This window comes from Scardinius erythrophthalmus (genome assembly GCF_964197995.2).
Source record: "Scardinius erythrophthalmus genome assembly, chromosome: 12".
Classification (NCBI taxonomy): domain Eukaryota; kingdom Metazoa; phylum Chordata; class Actinopteri; order Cypriniformes; family Leuciscidae; genus Scardinius; species Scardinius erythrophthalmus.
In genome coordinates this window covers 4,737,422-4,755,693 of record NC_138232.1, presented here as the reverse complement: position 1 = coordinate 4,755,693, position 18,272 = coordinate 4,737,422, and the positions used below count along the sequence as shown (strand labels likewise).

The window sequence follows — 18,272 nt, the reverse complement described above, 5'->3', positions numbered from 1 at the left end:
TAAGCATTTAGTGGTGGCACAATTGTGTTGGTGTTGGCAAATCAGATTGCCATTGTAGAGCATGTTTTTTTTATCAGCTAGATCTGTGGTTCTCAAATGATTCAGGATCCAGATTTTACATGCAAAGATAAACCAACATGTATTATATTTACATTAACTGCATCGGCTCAATATGCAAAATTATTCACATGAGGTTAGGCTGAAAAGTAAAATTGACTGCATAATATTGTCTTTATAATTTGAGTGTTTGGTTTCTAAATGCCTCTTAAATTTCGATGGTTTCATGCTCTTAGCAGACATTAATTCACCACACAAAGCATGTTTATCCTTGCTTTGATGGTGAACCTTTATTTGATGTATACTAGATCTTTTATTTCTGATAATTTTGCTCATGGTTACCAAGGAGCAGGTCAGCCATCTTCCTAATTTGACTACTAAATGACAGATTAATTTGGAGCTGAAAAGAGTTTGATTAGACAACATTTAATGTCAGCAACAAAAGATAAATGTGTTTTCTACTCCCTCTTAAAAATTATAACAAAAGTCATTAAAACCATTTTGGGGTTCCCTAAGCAGTCTTTCAGTGATCAGTTCTTATAAGAACCATTTTTTTCCTAAGTGTCAAGAATATTTTAGTAATCTATAGAATCTTTTTCCACTAACATCACAACCTTTTGCACACTGGGAAGGTTCTGTGGAGGTTAAAGGTTCTTCATGGAGCCATAGATGCCAATAAAGAACCTTGTTTTCTCATACTCACTTTAAACTGTGTCAGTATTGTCATTATGCGGTTTTTAATTCTATTTTTCCACATTTTACAGCTGAACCAAAGTGCAAATCTGGTCCGGTTGACCTTGTGTTCATCATCGACGGCTCCCGCAGTGTTCGCCCCCATGAGTTTGAGACTATGCGCAAGTTCATGATTGACATCATTCATGAGATGGACATTGGTCTGGAAGCTACAAGAGTTGGTGTGGTCCAATACTCCAGCCAGGTCCAGAACGTCTTCTCCCTCAAAGCCTTCAGCAAGCCAGCGCAGATGGTCAAAGCTATCAACGAGATCATTCCATTGGCACAGGGCACAATGACCGGCCTGGCCATCCGTTACGCCATGAGTGTAGCCTTCTCTGCCGAGGAAGGCGCCCGTCCCAACGTTCCCCATGTAGCTGTTATCGTGACGGACGGCCGCCCTCAGGACCGCGTGGCTGAAGTGGCAGCTGCTGCGAGAGAGTCTGGGATTGAGATCTACGCTATTGGTGTCGCCAGGGCCGATATGACATCACTGCGAGCAATGGCATCACCACCGTTTGAGGATCACGTGTTCCTCGTGGAGAGCTTTGACCTTATTCACCAGTTTGGGCTTCAGTTCCAAGACAAGCTTTGTGGTAAAGTGTTAATCCATGTGATTCACAAGAACCCCAGTGAATGAATCTAGACATTTGTGTTGAACTTTTGAACTTTTCGGATTCTTTTCTAACCTCAAACCTCAGCTCAAAGTTGCAAGTTTTCCTTAGCAATAACAAAAGATATACAATACTGTTTGAAAGTTTCGGGTTTGTAATTTTTTTTTAAAGCTCTAGAAAGAAGGTTCTTATGCTCAATGAGGCTGCATTTGATCAAAAATGCAGTATTATTACCAAATTTTATTACAATTAAAAATGTAATTTATTTATGTGACTTATTTGAAAATCTTAACAATTTAGTTTAGTGTCCAATTCTCACAATTAACTAGTTGCTCATAATCATGCATAGGATATTGGTTGTTTATTAGTACTCATAAAGCACATATTAATGCCTTATTCTGCATGACTTTATTCTACATCCCTTAATCCTATACCCAATACCTAAACTTAACAACTACCTTACTAACTATTAATAAACAGTAATTAGGAGTTTATTAAGGCAAAAGTCTAGTTAATAGTGAGAATTGAACCCTAATCTAAAGTGTGACCATCTTTTTCACTATAAATGATTTTACTGTCACCTTTGATATGATGCATCCATGTTGAATAAAAGTATACATTTCTTTTAAAAAAGTATTACTGACCCCAAACTTTTACTGTATACATTTAAGATACACCGTGAAATAATCTATATTTAAATATAAAATAAATTAATTCTTAAAATTCTTTTAAAAATATTTAAAAATTATTTAATCCAATTTATCACAATCTTAACATTTTTATTCTTTATTGTTATTTTTTTTTCAACAAAAATGGTTTGCCATTTTTGTGAGAGTAAAATTGACTAAAGATAATTGATTTTGAGGAATTGACTAGTTTAAAGGACATTTTTGTCAAAAGTAAAAACAAAATAAAAACATTGGTCGTGAACATTGGTTGACATTGTCCTTTGATCTTTAAATCAGTCCCACCTTTAATTTTTTTCTCGTTGAATATCCTATTTCAACAAGGATTCAAATGCTTAAATCGTATGCTGACTTTAAGCATATTAATGCTGTTGCTTTTATGCCCTGTGATTGTGAACACTATGATTTAGTTGTTCCTGCTTTCGCAGTTCTCATATGTGCATTGGATTTGCAGGGATGGACTTGTGTCTGGAGTCAGATCATGGCTGTGGGCACATCTGTGAGAGTTCGCCTGGTTCCTACCACTGTCTGTGTCTGCCTGGATACACGCTCAATGAGGACGGCAAGACCTGCACGCGTGTGTACCCTTACAAACTACACATCACAGAAGTATGACATAATTATCATTCCGTGGTGCTCAACAGGTGTGTGTTTGCTTCTTGCAGCCATTGATTTATGTGCTGAAGAGAAGCATGATTGTCAGCAGATTTGTATCGCTTCCCCTGGGTCATTCACATGCGACTGTAACACGGGATACACACTCAACGACGACAAGAGAACTTGCACAAGTTAGTGATGCATGTGCTTGATGATATTTTTTATGAGCTGCTTTTGCTGTTGTACAGTTTGAGATGACTAGTGAAAATACTTCTATTTTTATAGTTTAAAAAATAATGATTGCAAATTATATCTACGTAACAATTTGAGTGAATTGTAAAATGTACATAAACTAATATTTTAGTCGACTATACAGACGAGGGTTACATTCGGAATAGCATACTACCATACTATTTAAGCAGTATTATGTATACTGATTACAGAATGCAAATTTTGTGTATGCATGAAATATCTAGACTGCATTCACTAAAGTGTGCAGTATATAATATATACTGCACAGTAATATTTAATATATACTGTACAGTATGCAGCATGCAGTAGTGTGTGCACTAGCATTCCATTCCGAACATAGCTGAAGGAACATCATTGTATACTAAATATACACCTCTTCTGCAGGTATGCAAGTACAGTATGCTTGCTTGCTTGTATACTTAAATTCAAACTTAAAGATCCCAAGAAATCACAGAGTGAATTTCTCAACTGTATATACATATTTTCCTATTGAAACTGGTGTTATTTAGAATTTTTTAAGTACTGTTTATTATTACCGTAATTTTTTTGAATTGGCTTTTCATTTTAATTTTAGTTTAAGTTTTAGTAATTTTGTTAAGTGATTTTTGTCATTTTAGTAGTTTTTTTTTTTAAATATTTATATTTAGCTTTAATTTTAATTACTATTTATTTCAGTTTTAGTAATTTTAGTGCTTTAACTGCCAAAGCAACATATCTAATTTTAGGTTTTAAGTATTACATCTAATATTATATTTTATTTAAGCTTTATTTTAATTATCAAAAACATGTTTGAATAGTTTGTGGTTACACTTTATTTTACAGAACATGTACTAACAGTGTACTTACAGTGTAGTTACCCAAGAAAGTACTGGTAATATAAGGTAACTACATGGGTTAAGGTTAGGTTTAGGGATAGGTTCAGGGTTAGCACCTAGTTATAACCCAGTTATTGTAAGTACATAGTATGTACATGCGGAACAGGACTGTAAAATAAAGAGCTACCCTTTTAGTTTTAGTTAACAACACTGAGTGAAGCAGGAAGTACACTAGCCTATCGAAACGAATAGACATGGACTAAAATCCAGAAAGCATGGGGTCTTTAACACCTAATTACTCAGACTTCTCTCACTGTTCTCTGCCCGTTCCAGTGATCGACTACTGCTCGTTTGGGAATGATAGCTGTGAGCACCAGTGTGTGAGTGTCCTCAACGGTTTTAATTGTCGCTGTCAAGAAGGATTCTCACTCAACGATGACCTGAAAACCTGCACAAGTTAGTGAGAGCAACCGGGACACAAATATTTCCTCCCTGCACTTAAAACACTTTTTAAAATTAGTATGCAGTATACAGTATATGCTGTGTTATATGCAATATGTTACGCATTAGTAGTATGCACTGCGTATACCATATTAATACAGAGCAGGTGATTAAAGAGAAACTGACATTTGTTGGATGTTTGCATAGCCAAACTTAGAGATGAATCTTGCATGTGTTTTCTCATCACCAAAGTTTCATGCTTTTGTCTGCCTGTTCCAGTGATCGACTACTGTTCATTTGGGAATGATAGCTGTGAGCACGAGTGTGTGAGTGTGCTTCAGAGCTTTTATTGCCAATGCCGTGAAGGATACTCGCTCAATGAGGATGAAACCACTTGCACAAGTCAGTGAGGGCACACACAATTTACATATGAACGTTTTATATACCCACAACACTACAAGCCTATAATTACATGCTAGACATAGACATTATCCCAACTAACATTTTTTCAAGCACATTGAACAGTCTCTAATGCAAAGGGAAAGTTTGAAATGTCATCACAGCTTCCGCATGGCTGCGTTATGCTGCTATAAAGCACACGCTACTTATCTATCCATTCCTGCTGTTACCAGCTGGTTAAGCCACTGAACAAAAACAAAGTGTTTTAGTGTTTTAGCTTCTAGTTCCACTCAGACTTTATAGTAAACAGTAAAAACTGCAAAACAATCAAGAGCTGCTTATAAGCAGTATGGAGAAGCTAATTGATTAGCCTATTATCTTAGCAAGCTACAATCACGTTACTTTTTGTTAACTGTGCTACAAGCTACTATCAAAAAGTAGCAAACTAAATTAAGGCTATTCGTGACAAAGCAGTAGTTATGTGGACTGGAACAAAATTTGCAAACAATATTTAAAAATATATATATTATTTTCCATGCTACACTGCAATTTGTAGGCAAAAGTAGCTTGTTACTGGAAAAGCTAAACTGTTTTGAAGACAGCTAAGCTAAGTTATCTCTGACTGAAGCTAGTTACTCTCCAGCACCTCTAAAGAGACACATGCACATATGTTTTTGCAGCTTAACTATTCTGAAACACAGCTTGTATGTTCCTATGATGTGATTTATTTGCTCTTCCTGCTTTGCCAAAGCTTTCTAACTCTTCTCTGCCCGTTCTAGTGATCGATTACTGCTCATTTGGGAATGATAGCTGCGAGCATGAGTGTGTGAGCGTCCTCAACGGCTTTCACTGCCGTTGTAACGATGGATACTCACTCAACGATGACATGAAGACCTGTACAAGTTAGTGAAGGCCATCGTCAGTTTTTACATTCATCGAATCAACGGTGTCCCTTCAAAATCTGTTTTCCTTCTATTTTTCTTAATTGTCTACCGTTAGTATTGCGGCAACCCATTGCTAAATTGCAAAGCTGCTAGATTGAACACCAACAGATGTGGATCCCAAAGGGTCAAAGGGTCTAATATCCTTTCTCTCACTGCTGTCTGTTCTTTCTCAAAGCACTTACAGCTTTTGTAAGGGATTTTAGATATCTGTCTACAAAGTTTTAACTGCTAAATTAGACCATACAGCCTCTCTCCAAAACGTCCTGTTTCACCCCCCCCCCCCCCCCCAAAAAAAAGTCCCCAATGTGAGCATATGATGACCAAATCAAGATCATTGGTAGACACTTGAGAAACAATTAGAAGGAAACTTAACTTAGAGCATTTAAATGCTGTAAATCACAAGTTATATGTGAGATTAATTCGAAAATTTACCATATTCGGCACTGAATGTCATATACTTGAATTCTAATCCATCTAATCCATATTTAGTGATCGATTACTGCTCATTTGGGAATGATAGCTGCGAGCACGAGTGTGTGAGTGTCCTTAAAGGCTTTCACTGCCGCTGTAATGATGGATACACTCTCAATGATGACAAGAAGACCTGCACAAGTTAGTGAAGGAAGAATATCATTCTGCTCACAATCAACCTTCCTTAAGAATCAATTCCCTTCCATTTTTTGTCAATTGTTTACCATCAATATTTCAGCCATTGATTGCTAAGCTTGTAAGAGCTTTCCAAACAAGTGGTGTTTTTCCAGTTTGAACACTTGGTACATTCAAGTCATGTTGGAAAGATTAAGACGAGTAAAACGCACATGAACTTCACCACAAAGTCATAATTACGAGTGGGGAAACTGGATTTTCTTTAAGCCCTGAGATTCCAAGTTAGGGGCATGTCAGTGAGAGTCTGTATCTGTATTAATCGTAAATTTGTAAAAATTCTTGAACAAATTTGTTTTCATTTGTAATAAAATCTACGTTGCATGGACAAAATTTTCTGAAATCACCTGACGTTGTAATTACGACTCATAAATACAATCTTCCCAGGAGGACTTGAACGCACTAACTGTTCAAACAGAGATGCTCTTTAGATTTTGCTTGTCAGGAAAAAAATGCTTTTCTTTTTCTATGTTGATTGAGACCAAAAAGTCTCTTACACCCATCTTGTTTAATGCACCATTTGTCGTGGACTTATTTAGACAATTGAGAAATATTGTGAAACATTTGGAAGAAACTTTCCTTTAAAATACCCAAATGCTGAAAAAATGTTAATTAGGGATTAATGAAATATTTACTATATTCTGCAGCATGTAATATCCTTGAATTCTAATCCATCTAATCCATATTTAGTGATCGATTACTGCTCATTTGGGAATGATAGCTGCGAGCACGAGTGTGTGAGTGTCCTTAAAGGCTTTCACTGCCGCTGTAATGATGGATACTCACTCAACGATGACAAGAAGACCTGCACAAGTTAGTGAAGGCTCACAATCCATTTCTACATTCACTCGTTTAATTTCCACGCTTTTTTTTTCAGTTGTTTAGTATCAATTTTTGGGCCATCCATCGCTAAACTTATATTAGCTTTTCAGTGTAATAGGTTTCCAAATTGATCTCCAACAGACATGGTCACAAAAAGAGCTGTGGTTTTATCTGTTATAATCTAATCATGATTTAAATAACTGCGGAAATTTCTGAACTATATCGTTTATATAAAAGAGAAATGTTTATCCTGTTTGGTCATGTCCTTAAATCCATTTAATCCATATTTAGTGATCGATTACTGCTCATTTGGGAATGATAGCTGCGAGCACGAGTGTGTGAGTGTCCTCAAAGGCTTTCACTGCATTTGTAACGATGGATACTCACTCAACAATGACAAGAAGACCTGCACAAGTTAGTGAAGGCCACATGATTCAAATCCACACACACAGCCCAATTTGATACTTAAGTACAAAACCAAAATATTTCATATCTTTTATAATTCCAGTAAGTCCATGCTTAACTCCAAATCCATAAAACAAGCACATCTCAGTAGAAAAATTAATGTAATAACATTTTTTCAACTTTCCTTCTATGCTTCTTCCTCTTACAAAACATTTTGCTGTTTGCCAACTACTTTGGCTGCTCGTCTTACTCCATATTTTGAGCTTCTCTGCTTCTTTCTGCCTGTTCCAGTGATCGATTACTGCTCATTTGGGAATGATAGCTGTGAGCACGAGTGTGTGAGTGTCCTTAAAGGCTTTCACTGCATTTGTAACGATGGATACTCACTCAGCGATGACAAGAAGACCTGCACAAGTTAGTGAGGGCAACATATTATACAAATATACTAATAATTAGAAATAAAATGAGATATACACTACCATTCAAAAGTTTGGGGTCAAGTAAGATTTCTTTTTGTTGAAAGATATTAGCACTTTTATTCAGTAAATATGTACTCATTTGATCAAATATGACAGTATTTGTTACAAAAAAATTAATCACTATTTCCACAAAAATATTAAGCAGCATATTAAGTGATTTCTGAAGGATCATGTGACACTGCAGACTGGAGTAATGATGCTGAAAATTCAGCTTTGTCATCACAGGAATAAATTACGTTTTAAAATATATTCAAATAGATTTTTTTTTTTAAATTGTAACATTATTTCACAATGTTCCTGTTTTTCTTGTTTTTTTTTTAATCAATTAAATGCAGCATTGGTTTGCATAAAAGACTTCTTTCAAAAACATAAAAAAAAAACCATTCCCAAACTTTTGAACAGAAGTGTAAATCTAAAATAATTGGAGATAAAGTTGCAATTGTAAAAAGGCACAAAGTTATTATTTTTATTTTTTATTTTTTATTTTATGAGGCAGCAATTGGCTTCCACTGGATTTGCCGGTAAAAAGCAACCAGTACCAAAACAAGAATTAACAGCAAGAACAAAATGATCAATCAATCAATCAATCAATCAATACAACATTGCAAGGACAACAAAAAAACATAAACACATCGGTTACATTAAGGCAGGTTTCACAGACAGGGCTTGGATTAAGCCAGGAGCAGGCCATATTTCAAGTAGGACATTTAAGTAGCTTTTATAAACGTGCCTTAGAAAAAAACATTACTGGTGTGCATCTTGAGACAAAACAATGTCACTGACATATTTTAAGATATATCAGTGAAAGTTTGCTTTCAGTTAAAACAGCTAATACATCCATTTTAGTCTGGGACTAGGCTTAAGCCTTGTCTGTGAAACCTTTAGATGTTAAAAGTCTACTTAAGCATTTAACAACAACTTAAAAACAGTAACTTATGGGTGCTTATCTGTGCATACAACTTGTGTATTGCTTGCAGTGTTCTCTGCTTTTGTAAAGTGTGTTTCTTGCCATCCTCTTCCTGTTCCAGTGATCGATTACTGCTCATTTGGGAATGATAGCTGCGAGCATGAGTGTGTGAGTGTCCTCAAAGGCTTTAACTGCCGTTGTAAGGACGGATACACTCTCAATGATGACAAGAAGACCTGCACAAGTTAGTGAGAGTAACTGGTCCACATGATCACTGTTCCAGATCTATGCACACAAAACTAACACAATGCTAATCATGCATGCTTGCTCTGTTTAACTTGGCAACAGGCTTCTTAAATCATTTAGCTCTCATAATGTTGCTTTTTCTTACCGTAATAATTTCTTAAAATGGACAGCTACATCATGATTTTGCATGTTTTGTTTTTTGGTCACAACAGGGGGTGCTGTTCATAAAATATTTAGTTCTAATTATGATTTTTAAATTTTACCTTTCAGAATCATTAAAATATAATATTTAATACCTTTTTGAAGAAAATGACTTCTGATGGTAGTTAGTTTTGCATGACATATTTTAAGGAGATGTTCTCTACCCTATGCCCTTTAAGTATACATTTTTGCTTATGGGGGGAAAATGCTTGCATTATGATCAGACCCCTCAAGGAAAGTCATTTCCAATTTAGTGGATATTTGCTCACTAAAACACAATTTCCTTTGTTTTTATCTCTTAGTGATCGATTACTGTTCATTTGGGAATCACAGTTGTGATCATCACTGTGTTGGTGTGCTCAATGGTTTCTACTGTCGCTGCAATGAGGGATACACTCTTCAGGAGAACGGAAAGACCTGCCAGTGTATGTATCAAGCACTGCACTGATCCTGTTATATTGACTGCATTAAAGTGAATTATAGGGGTCCCATTATGCCTTTTTTCATGTTCAACTTTCTTTAGTGTGTAATGTTGCTGTTTGAGCATGAAAAAGGTCTGCAAAGTTACAAAGCACAAAGTTCCTCCAAAGGACGTTATTCTCTGAAACGCCTTTATTTTAGTCACAGTATTCCTAATTTAAATAATTCCCACCCAAAGCATATGCAAAAAAAAGGGCGAGGCCTTGTTGATTTGCTTTAGTTAGCCGACCAATCAGAACACACTGTGCAATAGTTGCGAAGTGTGTTGAAACTGAGGCTGACCACTGAGCACACTGCATGTTTTGGAAGGAGGGGCTTCGTAGAGACTGGAACTAAATATTAAGTGTAGCATCAGTTCTGGCAGGTCACGTTAGTCAACTCGCATCAGCTGACTCTCATCTGATCCACGTCTACCTATAGGAATACGACACCTATCACTGCATACCTATATAAGCTCATCAGTATTATCAGAAGCTATTGCGTTTCACAGGAGCTAATTAACCTTCTCCATCCCCAGCTCCTCTCGTCAGTCAGGATTTGGCATTCTGATTCTGACTAAAATTCTCTAATTATGTTGCACATTAAAATTAATTAATGATATCTGCAATACATTCATGTTGGTTCTGTTCTGTTTACCCTAAGGGGGGTTATTGCTGCTCTCTCTGTTCTTATTCATGCTGGGCTGCATGGGAGTTCTTGCCCAGAACAGAACTATATACCCCCAATCCAAACTGTATGCTAATTGTCAATCGTATTTGACGATAGTGATCCTGACAGAAAAAGCGTTACTGACAGACTGGGAAGAGAGGTGCTGCAACAATGTAAAATATGTGAAAACTAATGTGTGTTTTCAACATTCAAGCATGAAAACCTATTCTAATAGAGCCCAAAAACAAAAAAAAAAGAGCATAATATGTCCCCTTAAAGAAGTTTTGGTATTAATATACTTTCTCTTTTCCCAGTGTAATGCACAGCTGTTAATAGGTTTTCCCAAAACAATTGCAAAAAAATAATAGTTCTAAGCAGCGGTAGAATTAGCTTAGTACATATTAATGTCTATATTTTATTGGTTACAACAACAGCTTGCTTTTCAAGTGCAAAACATTTACTTTTCCAACTATCATTCAAGCTTTTTTGCTTTCAAAACATTTGAGATAAGATAATATTTATTGACCTTCCGAGTTGATTATCAGATTAATCCACCTCATAAATATTTTCTGTTCCCAAACTGCGCTCAAATTGCTCAACACTGTATGGTTACCTTTAAAACTGTTCAAAATCAGCTGGCAAGGAAGTGAAGCGCCCCCTCTTTAAGCCTGATGACCTTCCCAGACCTTGGCCATGAACAGCTGGAAAGGCCAAAAATATCAAGTGTGTCGTTTATCACTTTTTAAGTTTACCTAAAGGCTCTGGACGTTTGCTTTAAAGAGTCCAGTCATCTTTTCACCAGATTTCCGCTCTGTCTGCTTACAATGTCATATTTTTATTGTTTTTCTATTTGAATAAGTGTCAAAAACATTTCTTAAAATTATGCATGTATATGCATTTATGCGTTAAATATACATTCACTCTTTAGTGTCACATGATCCTTCAGAAATCATTCTAATATGCTGATTTGCTGCTCAAGAAACATTTCTTATTATTATCAATGTTGAAAACAGTTGTGCTGCTTAATATTTTGTGGAAACCGAAATATGAATGTCTTTACTGTCACTGTTGATTAATTTAATGCATCCTTGCTGAAGAAAAGTATTCTTCGATGTGGTTTAAGACACACTCTTCATGTTTATGTCTTCTGCAGCGGATAACTTATGCAACACAGTCGAACATGGTTGTGAACACCAGTGTGTGAGCACTCCGGGATCATACCACTGTATATGTCCTGAGGGCCATGTGCTTCAGGATGACGGCAAGACCTGCGGAAGTAAGAAACACTTTCATTCAGACGACCCATATTACAGATGAGATTGTCCTAAACATTAGTTTAAAAGGGGAAATGCCTAAAACTGAATTCCTAAAGCTGGAAGAGTTTCTATTTGCAATGTATAGATTGGTGTCTGCAAGAACTGCATGCTTTGTTGTTAAAGGTGAAGTATGTAATTTTTTCAGTGTTGAAATACTTTTTTATCTCGGTTTAATTTTCAGAGATCACTTTAAGTAAGTAAGGTGTATTACCATTAGTATTACGATTGCTCATACTTTTATGAAAACCAACGTATCTGTTTCTAAACCGAGGCTAAATATTAAACTTTGAACATTTCAACAATGAGTTTTGCACAGGGAAGCACCTGGTAGAATATTAAAAAATATTATTTTTGTGGCACAACAATTTTACACATTAAAGACACTTTTAGACACCTTTATAAATCTAAAAAAGTCCAACTTTCTCTGCTAAGCATTAAAAATATGTGTCACAGTTCAGAAATACACATTTGTTTCATTTGCCCTCTTCAAGCCTGTCGATCCTCCAACATCGACCTAGTCCTCCTCATCGATGGTTCCAAGAGTGTGCGGCCACAGAATTTCGAGCTTGTCAAGCAGTTTGTCAACCAGGTGGTGGATCAGCTGGACATTTCCCCTAAAGGAACACGCGTGGGTCTCGTCCAGTACTCAAGCCGAGTGCGGACAGAGTTCACGCTCAGCATGTATCAGACAAAAGAAGAGATCAAAAAGGCTGTGATGAATGTGGAATACATGGAGAAGGGTACCATGACAGGCTTGGCTCTCAAACACATGGTGGAGAACAGCTTCACCGAGGCTGATGGAGCCCGTCCTGCTGGGAAGAACATCCCACGGGTCGGCCTGGTCTTTACGGATGGCCGTTCACAGGATGATATTCAAGAGTGGGCCAAGAAGGCCAAGGAAGCAGGTATTATTATTTAGGGGTGTTACAAAAGTGTAACAGTAACCAAAGTGTTACAGTCACAGAAATGATACAAACACTTGAAAATATTTTTTTTGTACAAATTGTAGTTAAAGAATTTATCTTTTCTATTAAAAATATGACTTAACTTTATCAAAATAGAATAAATCACATTTTATTCTAGTCTAGCTAGTCTTTTTTTGGGGGTAAATATTATAATCTTTTATATATTTATAAATGTTTTATATTTTTTATTTATTTCTAGAACAGATTATAACAAATTAGATAGATTTGAATTATAAAATTTTAGATTATTAGAAATTAGAATGGAAATTCATCAAAAAATGTAAAATTTTTAAAAAATATATACTTTTTTTTTCCTTTATCAAACTTGAAAAAATGTCAAATTTAGTCTAGTTTAGCTTTGTAACATTTAGGTTTTTTTTTATATTATATTCATTTAGCCTATATATTTTGAAATATTTTAGATTATTTATTTCTAGGACAGATTGAAAGATATTAGATACATTTTTTTTATGTTATCAGATATGTCTCTAATTGTCAAAAAAATTGTGAACCTCCTATAAAATTAATAAAGATATACATTTTGACAGAAATTGACAGTCAAAAAAGCTTAAGCTTAAAGCATAAGCATCTTCTCTCTTACCAATTTATTGAATTTTTTTCTTTTCTTAATTTATAACTTTTTTACTCCTTAACATGAAAGGTCTCTCCTTTGGAACATTCGATGTGTCTTGTGTGTTTCAGGTATCACCATGTATGCTGTTGGTGTGGGTAAAGCTGTGGAGGATGAGCTGAGAGAGATTGCCTCTGAGCCTGTGGAAAAACACTTCTTCTACAGCGCCGACTTCACTGCCATCAGCCAGATCGCAGAGAACCTCAAACTCAATGTCTGCGCAGGTGCGTTTGAAACTCTGAGAATACACACACACATAGATCTGGATTAGATGGCAAAAATATTTACACAGTATGTTGTTCTTTAGCACCATCTAGAGCCTGATATACACACACACACATGCATTATTTACTTAAGAATGTACCAATGAGTATCCTATACATACAGTATATTCATTATAAAAAGCATTTCCCTCACATTTGCATTTCTGCCAAATGCATAAATGCAAATTTGAGGGAAATTCTTTTTATAATGATGATTGGTTATTTCATTCTCACTTATTGCAACATTTTTCAGCTGAGAGTCAAGGAGAGATCGAGGTTAAGAACCCCTGCGCGTGTGAAAGTCTTGTGGAGTTCCAACAGGTTACGATGTCCACCCTAGACCAGCTCACCCAGAAACATATCCTTTATATATTTATTACAAATCCTTTAAACAATGCTTTCTTTTCAGCACATTCAACTACACCATGCAACTCTATTTTTTTGCTCATTAGTGCTGTTTATTAAGGCCAGCATCATTTCTACTATTTTGAAAAATCCCTAACCTTATCCCTAACCTGATCATGTGACACTGAAGACTGGAGTAATGATGCTGACAAATTCAGCTTTGATCACAGGAAAAAATCACATTTTCAAATATGTGACCCTGGATCACAAAACCAGTCACATGGGTCAATTTTCTGAAATTGCGATGTATACATCATCTGAAAGCTGGATAAATAAGCTTTCCATTGATGTATGGTTTGTTAGGATAGGATAATATTTGGTCGAGATACAACTATTGAAAATCTGGAATCTGAGGGTGCAAAAAAAATCTAAACATTGAGAAAATCGCCTTTAAAGTTGTTCATTTCTGTTCACGATTGTGCAGCATTCACTCGCAAAAACAAATGTTTTATATATTTACGGTAGGAAATTTACAAAATGTCTTCATGGAACATGATTTTTACTTAATGTCCTAATGATTTATGGCATAAAAGGAAAATCGATAATTTTGACCCATACAATATATTGTTGGCTATTGCGACAAATATACCCGTGCGACATGTGACTGGTTTTGTGATCCAGGATCACATATATTAAAATAGAAAACAGTTATTTTAAATGAATAATATTTCACTAATATTTTACAGTATTTTTTTATCAAATAAATGCAGCCTTGGTGAGAATAATTGGTGAAAATTCTTTCAAAAACATAAAAAATCTTGCAGACCCCAAACTTTTGAACGGTAGTGTATAACTAGTGGATTTACGCATTATTACAACCAGCTAAAGTGTTTAACAGAAGCCCCTCTGTACGGAGAGAGTCTAGATTGTGTCTGTCGGTCTGATCTGTTCCAGACTGGCCCCTCTGCTTAGGCTTCTGACATAAACCTCTGTGACCACACGCTTCAATGGCTCTTTGTTTCAGATCTCTCACTCAGCATCATTTATCCAAGCTCAAAAGAGCCCTTGTCTGTGTCTGAGGCCAGAAACAGATGGTTCTGAACTACTAGATGCAGATGCACGTCTCCGCTGGATACATTTAACTAGAATTTGACGAGATTACTAAGAAATATACATCACAGTTAGATATTGCTGATAGATGTCCTTCACAGTTGGATGTAGTGGTTTGCATGCTTGCTTTGAAGTGATACAGTTCCCAATCTAATTCCCACATCTTCTCATCGTCTGTCTTTTCTCTCTACTGCATCTCTAAATTAAAGTGGCAGAGAGGCCAAAAGGCCACTGGGTCTCATTCACTAACAAACGATTTTAAGAACAAATCGCGAATTACCAAAAATTTTGTTACATTTTTTTTTCTAAATTTACACAAAAAAAATATAGGAACAACTGAAACCACACGTAAGCAAAAAGCACTTACTCTGTATGGCCTTATAATCATGTTAAGAAGTGATATTTCATTGAAGTATTGCATAAATTGTATTATATAATCCATGTATAAAATTATATAATAAATTGATTAAATAATACAATCTAATTTCATCGTAAATATAATCCACACAATTATTAATGAATGAGACCCATTGTCATTTACCTTTTGGTGTAAATATGTAAATTGTTTATTAGTGGTGCAAGCTAAAACAAACCACTATTACTATTGACTTAATGCGCCAGAGAAAAAAGGACACAGCATCTTTAAAATTTTGTCTTTGAACTTACGTTTTTTGCGGTAGCTCATGTATATTTCTATGGCATCGTTGTTGAAGAGTAATTAGCTGGTGAAGTGGATTTACTTATTGTAGAGTTAATGAAAGTTATCATGAGCATTGTAATGTTTGAAGTGGATGTCATATCAGATGTCAGTAGACTAGGAAGATTTTAAAACGAGCGGTTCATTCATAAATCAGTAAGATATTACCTTCATGCTGTGGAAATACAAACTGGAAGACAGAACACAACGAGCGCAGTGCTGAAAAGGGGCGGGGCTACAACATTAGGTCTATAGAGTGCATTAGTGCCCGCCCACTTTTTCAGCGGCATTGGTTCCGGAAGCATTTTTCCTATTTATTTCTCCCATAGGGATTTAAAACAAAAAATTGGCTTTGTTGAAGCGTTATAGGACATGAACCAAGCCAATCAGTTGTGAGGTGAATCATAACATCACAAACTTTAATTTGAAGCAAGAAAGTATTTTAAAATCCAAAAAAAAAAAAAAAATACAAGGCTGTGTAGTAGGTGAGTAGTTGGGTGTAGGTGGAGGTAAAGAGCTCATAGGCGCACTTTGCTTCTTGTGACGCTGTGATTGGTGGTATTTTCTGTACAGCATCATGGGTAATGTAGTTTTTCACCACAAATTCTTCTGTTAAGCAGGATTATTTTTAAAAAAATAAGTGAAATTAAAATAATGCAGACTGATGGCTTCAACAGAAGCAAATGTGACCCATGCTGGCAAAATCAGAATGCGCACATGGGATGATTACGAGCTACAGGCAAAACAAGTGAAATATTGCGAATTTTAGGTTTTCACAAAAATGAGTTCAAGCCATCGTCTAGTGATCCCAATGCTCCAAATAGCAATTAAGCATCTAAAAGTATCTATATTTGTATGTTTTCTGAGAGGTGTACCTTCCTAAATCATGAAAAATTGCAGCTTTTCTCTACTCTCTACTCTTTTCGCAGCATTCCAACTTTGTGAATATTCATAGCGAATTCTAGATGGCATGAGTCTGAACCAATGAAATGTGATTTTTAAATCCATGCTGATGTTAACACAACCAGCTTGTTTCTAACCAGTCGCAATAACACCTTTGGTGATGAGTCAAAACACCCCGCGCGGTGGCGCATTGTGGTATCATGGAAGCATCCATCCTCTGAAAACATGAAAAGTAATTTTCAAGCTTTTATTAAAAATTTTCATCAATATATCCCTGTTTTGTAATGGATATGGATGATAGTGAGAGTACTCAGTAGGTGGCTGCTTTAAATGCACTGCGTTCGGCGAATCTTGTTGGAACATTTGACATGGAACATTTTGATCAATTTAATGACTACTTCAGTGATAATGTGCCACCACCAAAACAAGGTGATTGTGGACATCAATGTAGCAAATCTTGAACAATGGTTGGGCATGGACACAATATGAAACTGTCACTACTGTATTAAAATGAACCTTGCTAGCTGTGCTTCTAAGGAACCACCTAAAAAACACCCAGGATGTGCAAACAAGTGATTAGAAACCACCTAGAACACACTAGACTTGTATCAGCAAGTTTTGCACTGGCAAACATCTCTCACATCTTCTTAAGAAAATGTAAAAATAGAGTTTGAATATATTTAATGCCTACAACAGCCAAAAATGCAGAAAGGTAAGATGCTAAGTATGATTATATGATCATTTATTATAGTATATTTCCTTAACTATATGTCACTGTCAGCTATGACCAAGCGATTGGAAGTGCTGGAGAACCAGTTGCTCACAAGAAAATGAAAGAGCACATCACACAACCGTATGGAGGAGGAAGGGGCCCGCTGGGGCTCAAGGGTCCTACAGTCAAAAGATCTACAGGTGTAGATGTCTGAGGCATGAGGCCAAATAATTCTGCTGCCATGTTTGGACATGGCTAATATTGTTCTCTATTTATACATGATCTGTATTGTATGGTTTATAGAGAGGTATGTATTTATGGCAAATTTGATATTAGCATTTATACACTAAAAAGGGAAATTAAGTTTTTGGTACCACTCTGAAATATTGTCATCATTATCATGTTTGCATCTGTTTTTTATCGGCACCAAATTTGTGTGGATCTATAAAACCTTCCTTTTATGCACCTATATTACAAAAAAACAATTAGTTAGAAATGATACTCTTAGAATCATTAGTTTACAGACAAAATACTGATACCAAAAGAGAGAGACACAATGAGGCAAATGAAGCACTCCATATTACCAAAGCTGTTTCCCATCAATGTTGTGCCTGAATATTTGAAATACTCAGAGGAACACGTCTGATATTTGTTAATTGTTTAACTGGACTGCAAACAGATTTTTGGACTCAAGAATGGCCTGAATGGTTTGTTAACACTAAAATGAGATTTGTGTAAACAGGGTAGTGTGTACAAGTGCCCCTTAAGATTGCAGTTTTTTTTTATTATTGTTATTATTGAAATGTAATTTACACATACAGAATCCAGATAAGATACCTCAGTTTTTATGTTTTCAAGACATTTGCAAAAAGGCCCCATTATAAGGCTCTTATATGTGAATTCTTCTATGTTTTTGGATATTTCCTAATAACACTCTTTTTT

At 35.7% G+C, this 18,272-nt stretch overlaps 1 protein-coding gene across 2 annotated transcripts in view; it reads left to right on the top strand.

The window, feature by feature from the left end:
* Positions 1 to 18,272, top strand: part of matn4 (matrilin 4) — a 23,160-nt gene extending 4,888 nt beyond the window's left edge. Inside the window, exons 3-19 of one of the 2 annotated variants that reach the window (XM_081380359.1) lie at positions 822 to 1,385; positions 2,544 to 2,666; positions 2,755 to 2,877; positions 4,087 to 4,209; positions 4,474 to 4,596; positions 5,373 to 5,495; positions 6,027 to 6,149; positions 6,891 to 7,013; positions 7,314 to 7,436; positions 7,719 to 7,841; positions 8,935 to 9,057; positions 9,563 to 9,685; positions 11,542 to 11,664; positions 12,196 to 12,609; positions 13,372 to 13,524; positions 13,817 to 13,921; positions 17,394 to 18,272. In XM_081380359.1, the coding sequence (XP_081236485.1) occupies positions 822 to 1,385; positions 2,544 to 2,666; positions 2,755 to 2,877; positions 4,087 to 4,209; positions 4,474 to 4,596; positions 5,373 to 5,495; positions 6,027 to 6,149; positions 6,891 to 7,013; positions 7,314 to 7,436; positions 7,719 to 7,841; positions 8,935 to 9,057; positions 9,563 to 9,685; positions 11,542 to 11,664; positions 12,196 to 12,609; positions 13,372 to 13,524; positions 13,817 to 13,921; positions 17,394 to 17,452 (2,771 nt within the window). In that variant the 3' untranslated portion in view covers positions 17,453 to 18,272. The remainder of the gene's footprint in view (positions 1 to 821; positions 1,386 to 2,543; positions 2,667 to 2,754; positions 2,878 to 4,086; positions 4,210 to 4,473; positions 4,597 to 5,372; positions 5,496 to 6,026; positions 6,150 to 6,890; positions 7,014 to 7,313; positions 7,437 to 7,718; positions 7,842 to 8,934; positions 9,058 to 9,562; positions 9,686 to 11,541; positions 11,665 to 12,195; positions 12,610 to 13,371; positions 13,525 to 13,816; positions 13,922 to 17,393) is intronic. The other variant, XM_081380360.1, reaches the window with a different exon arrangement.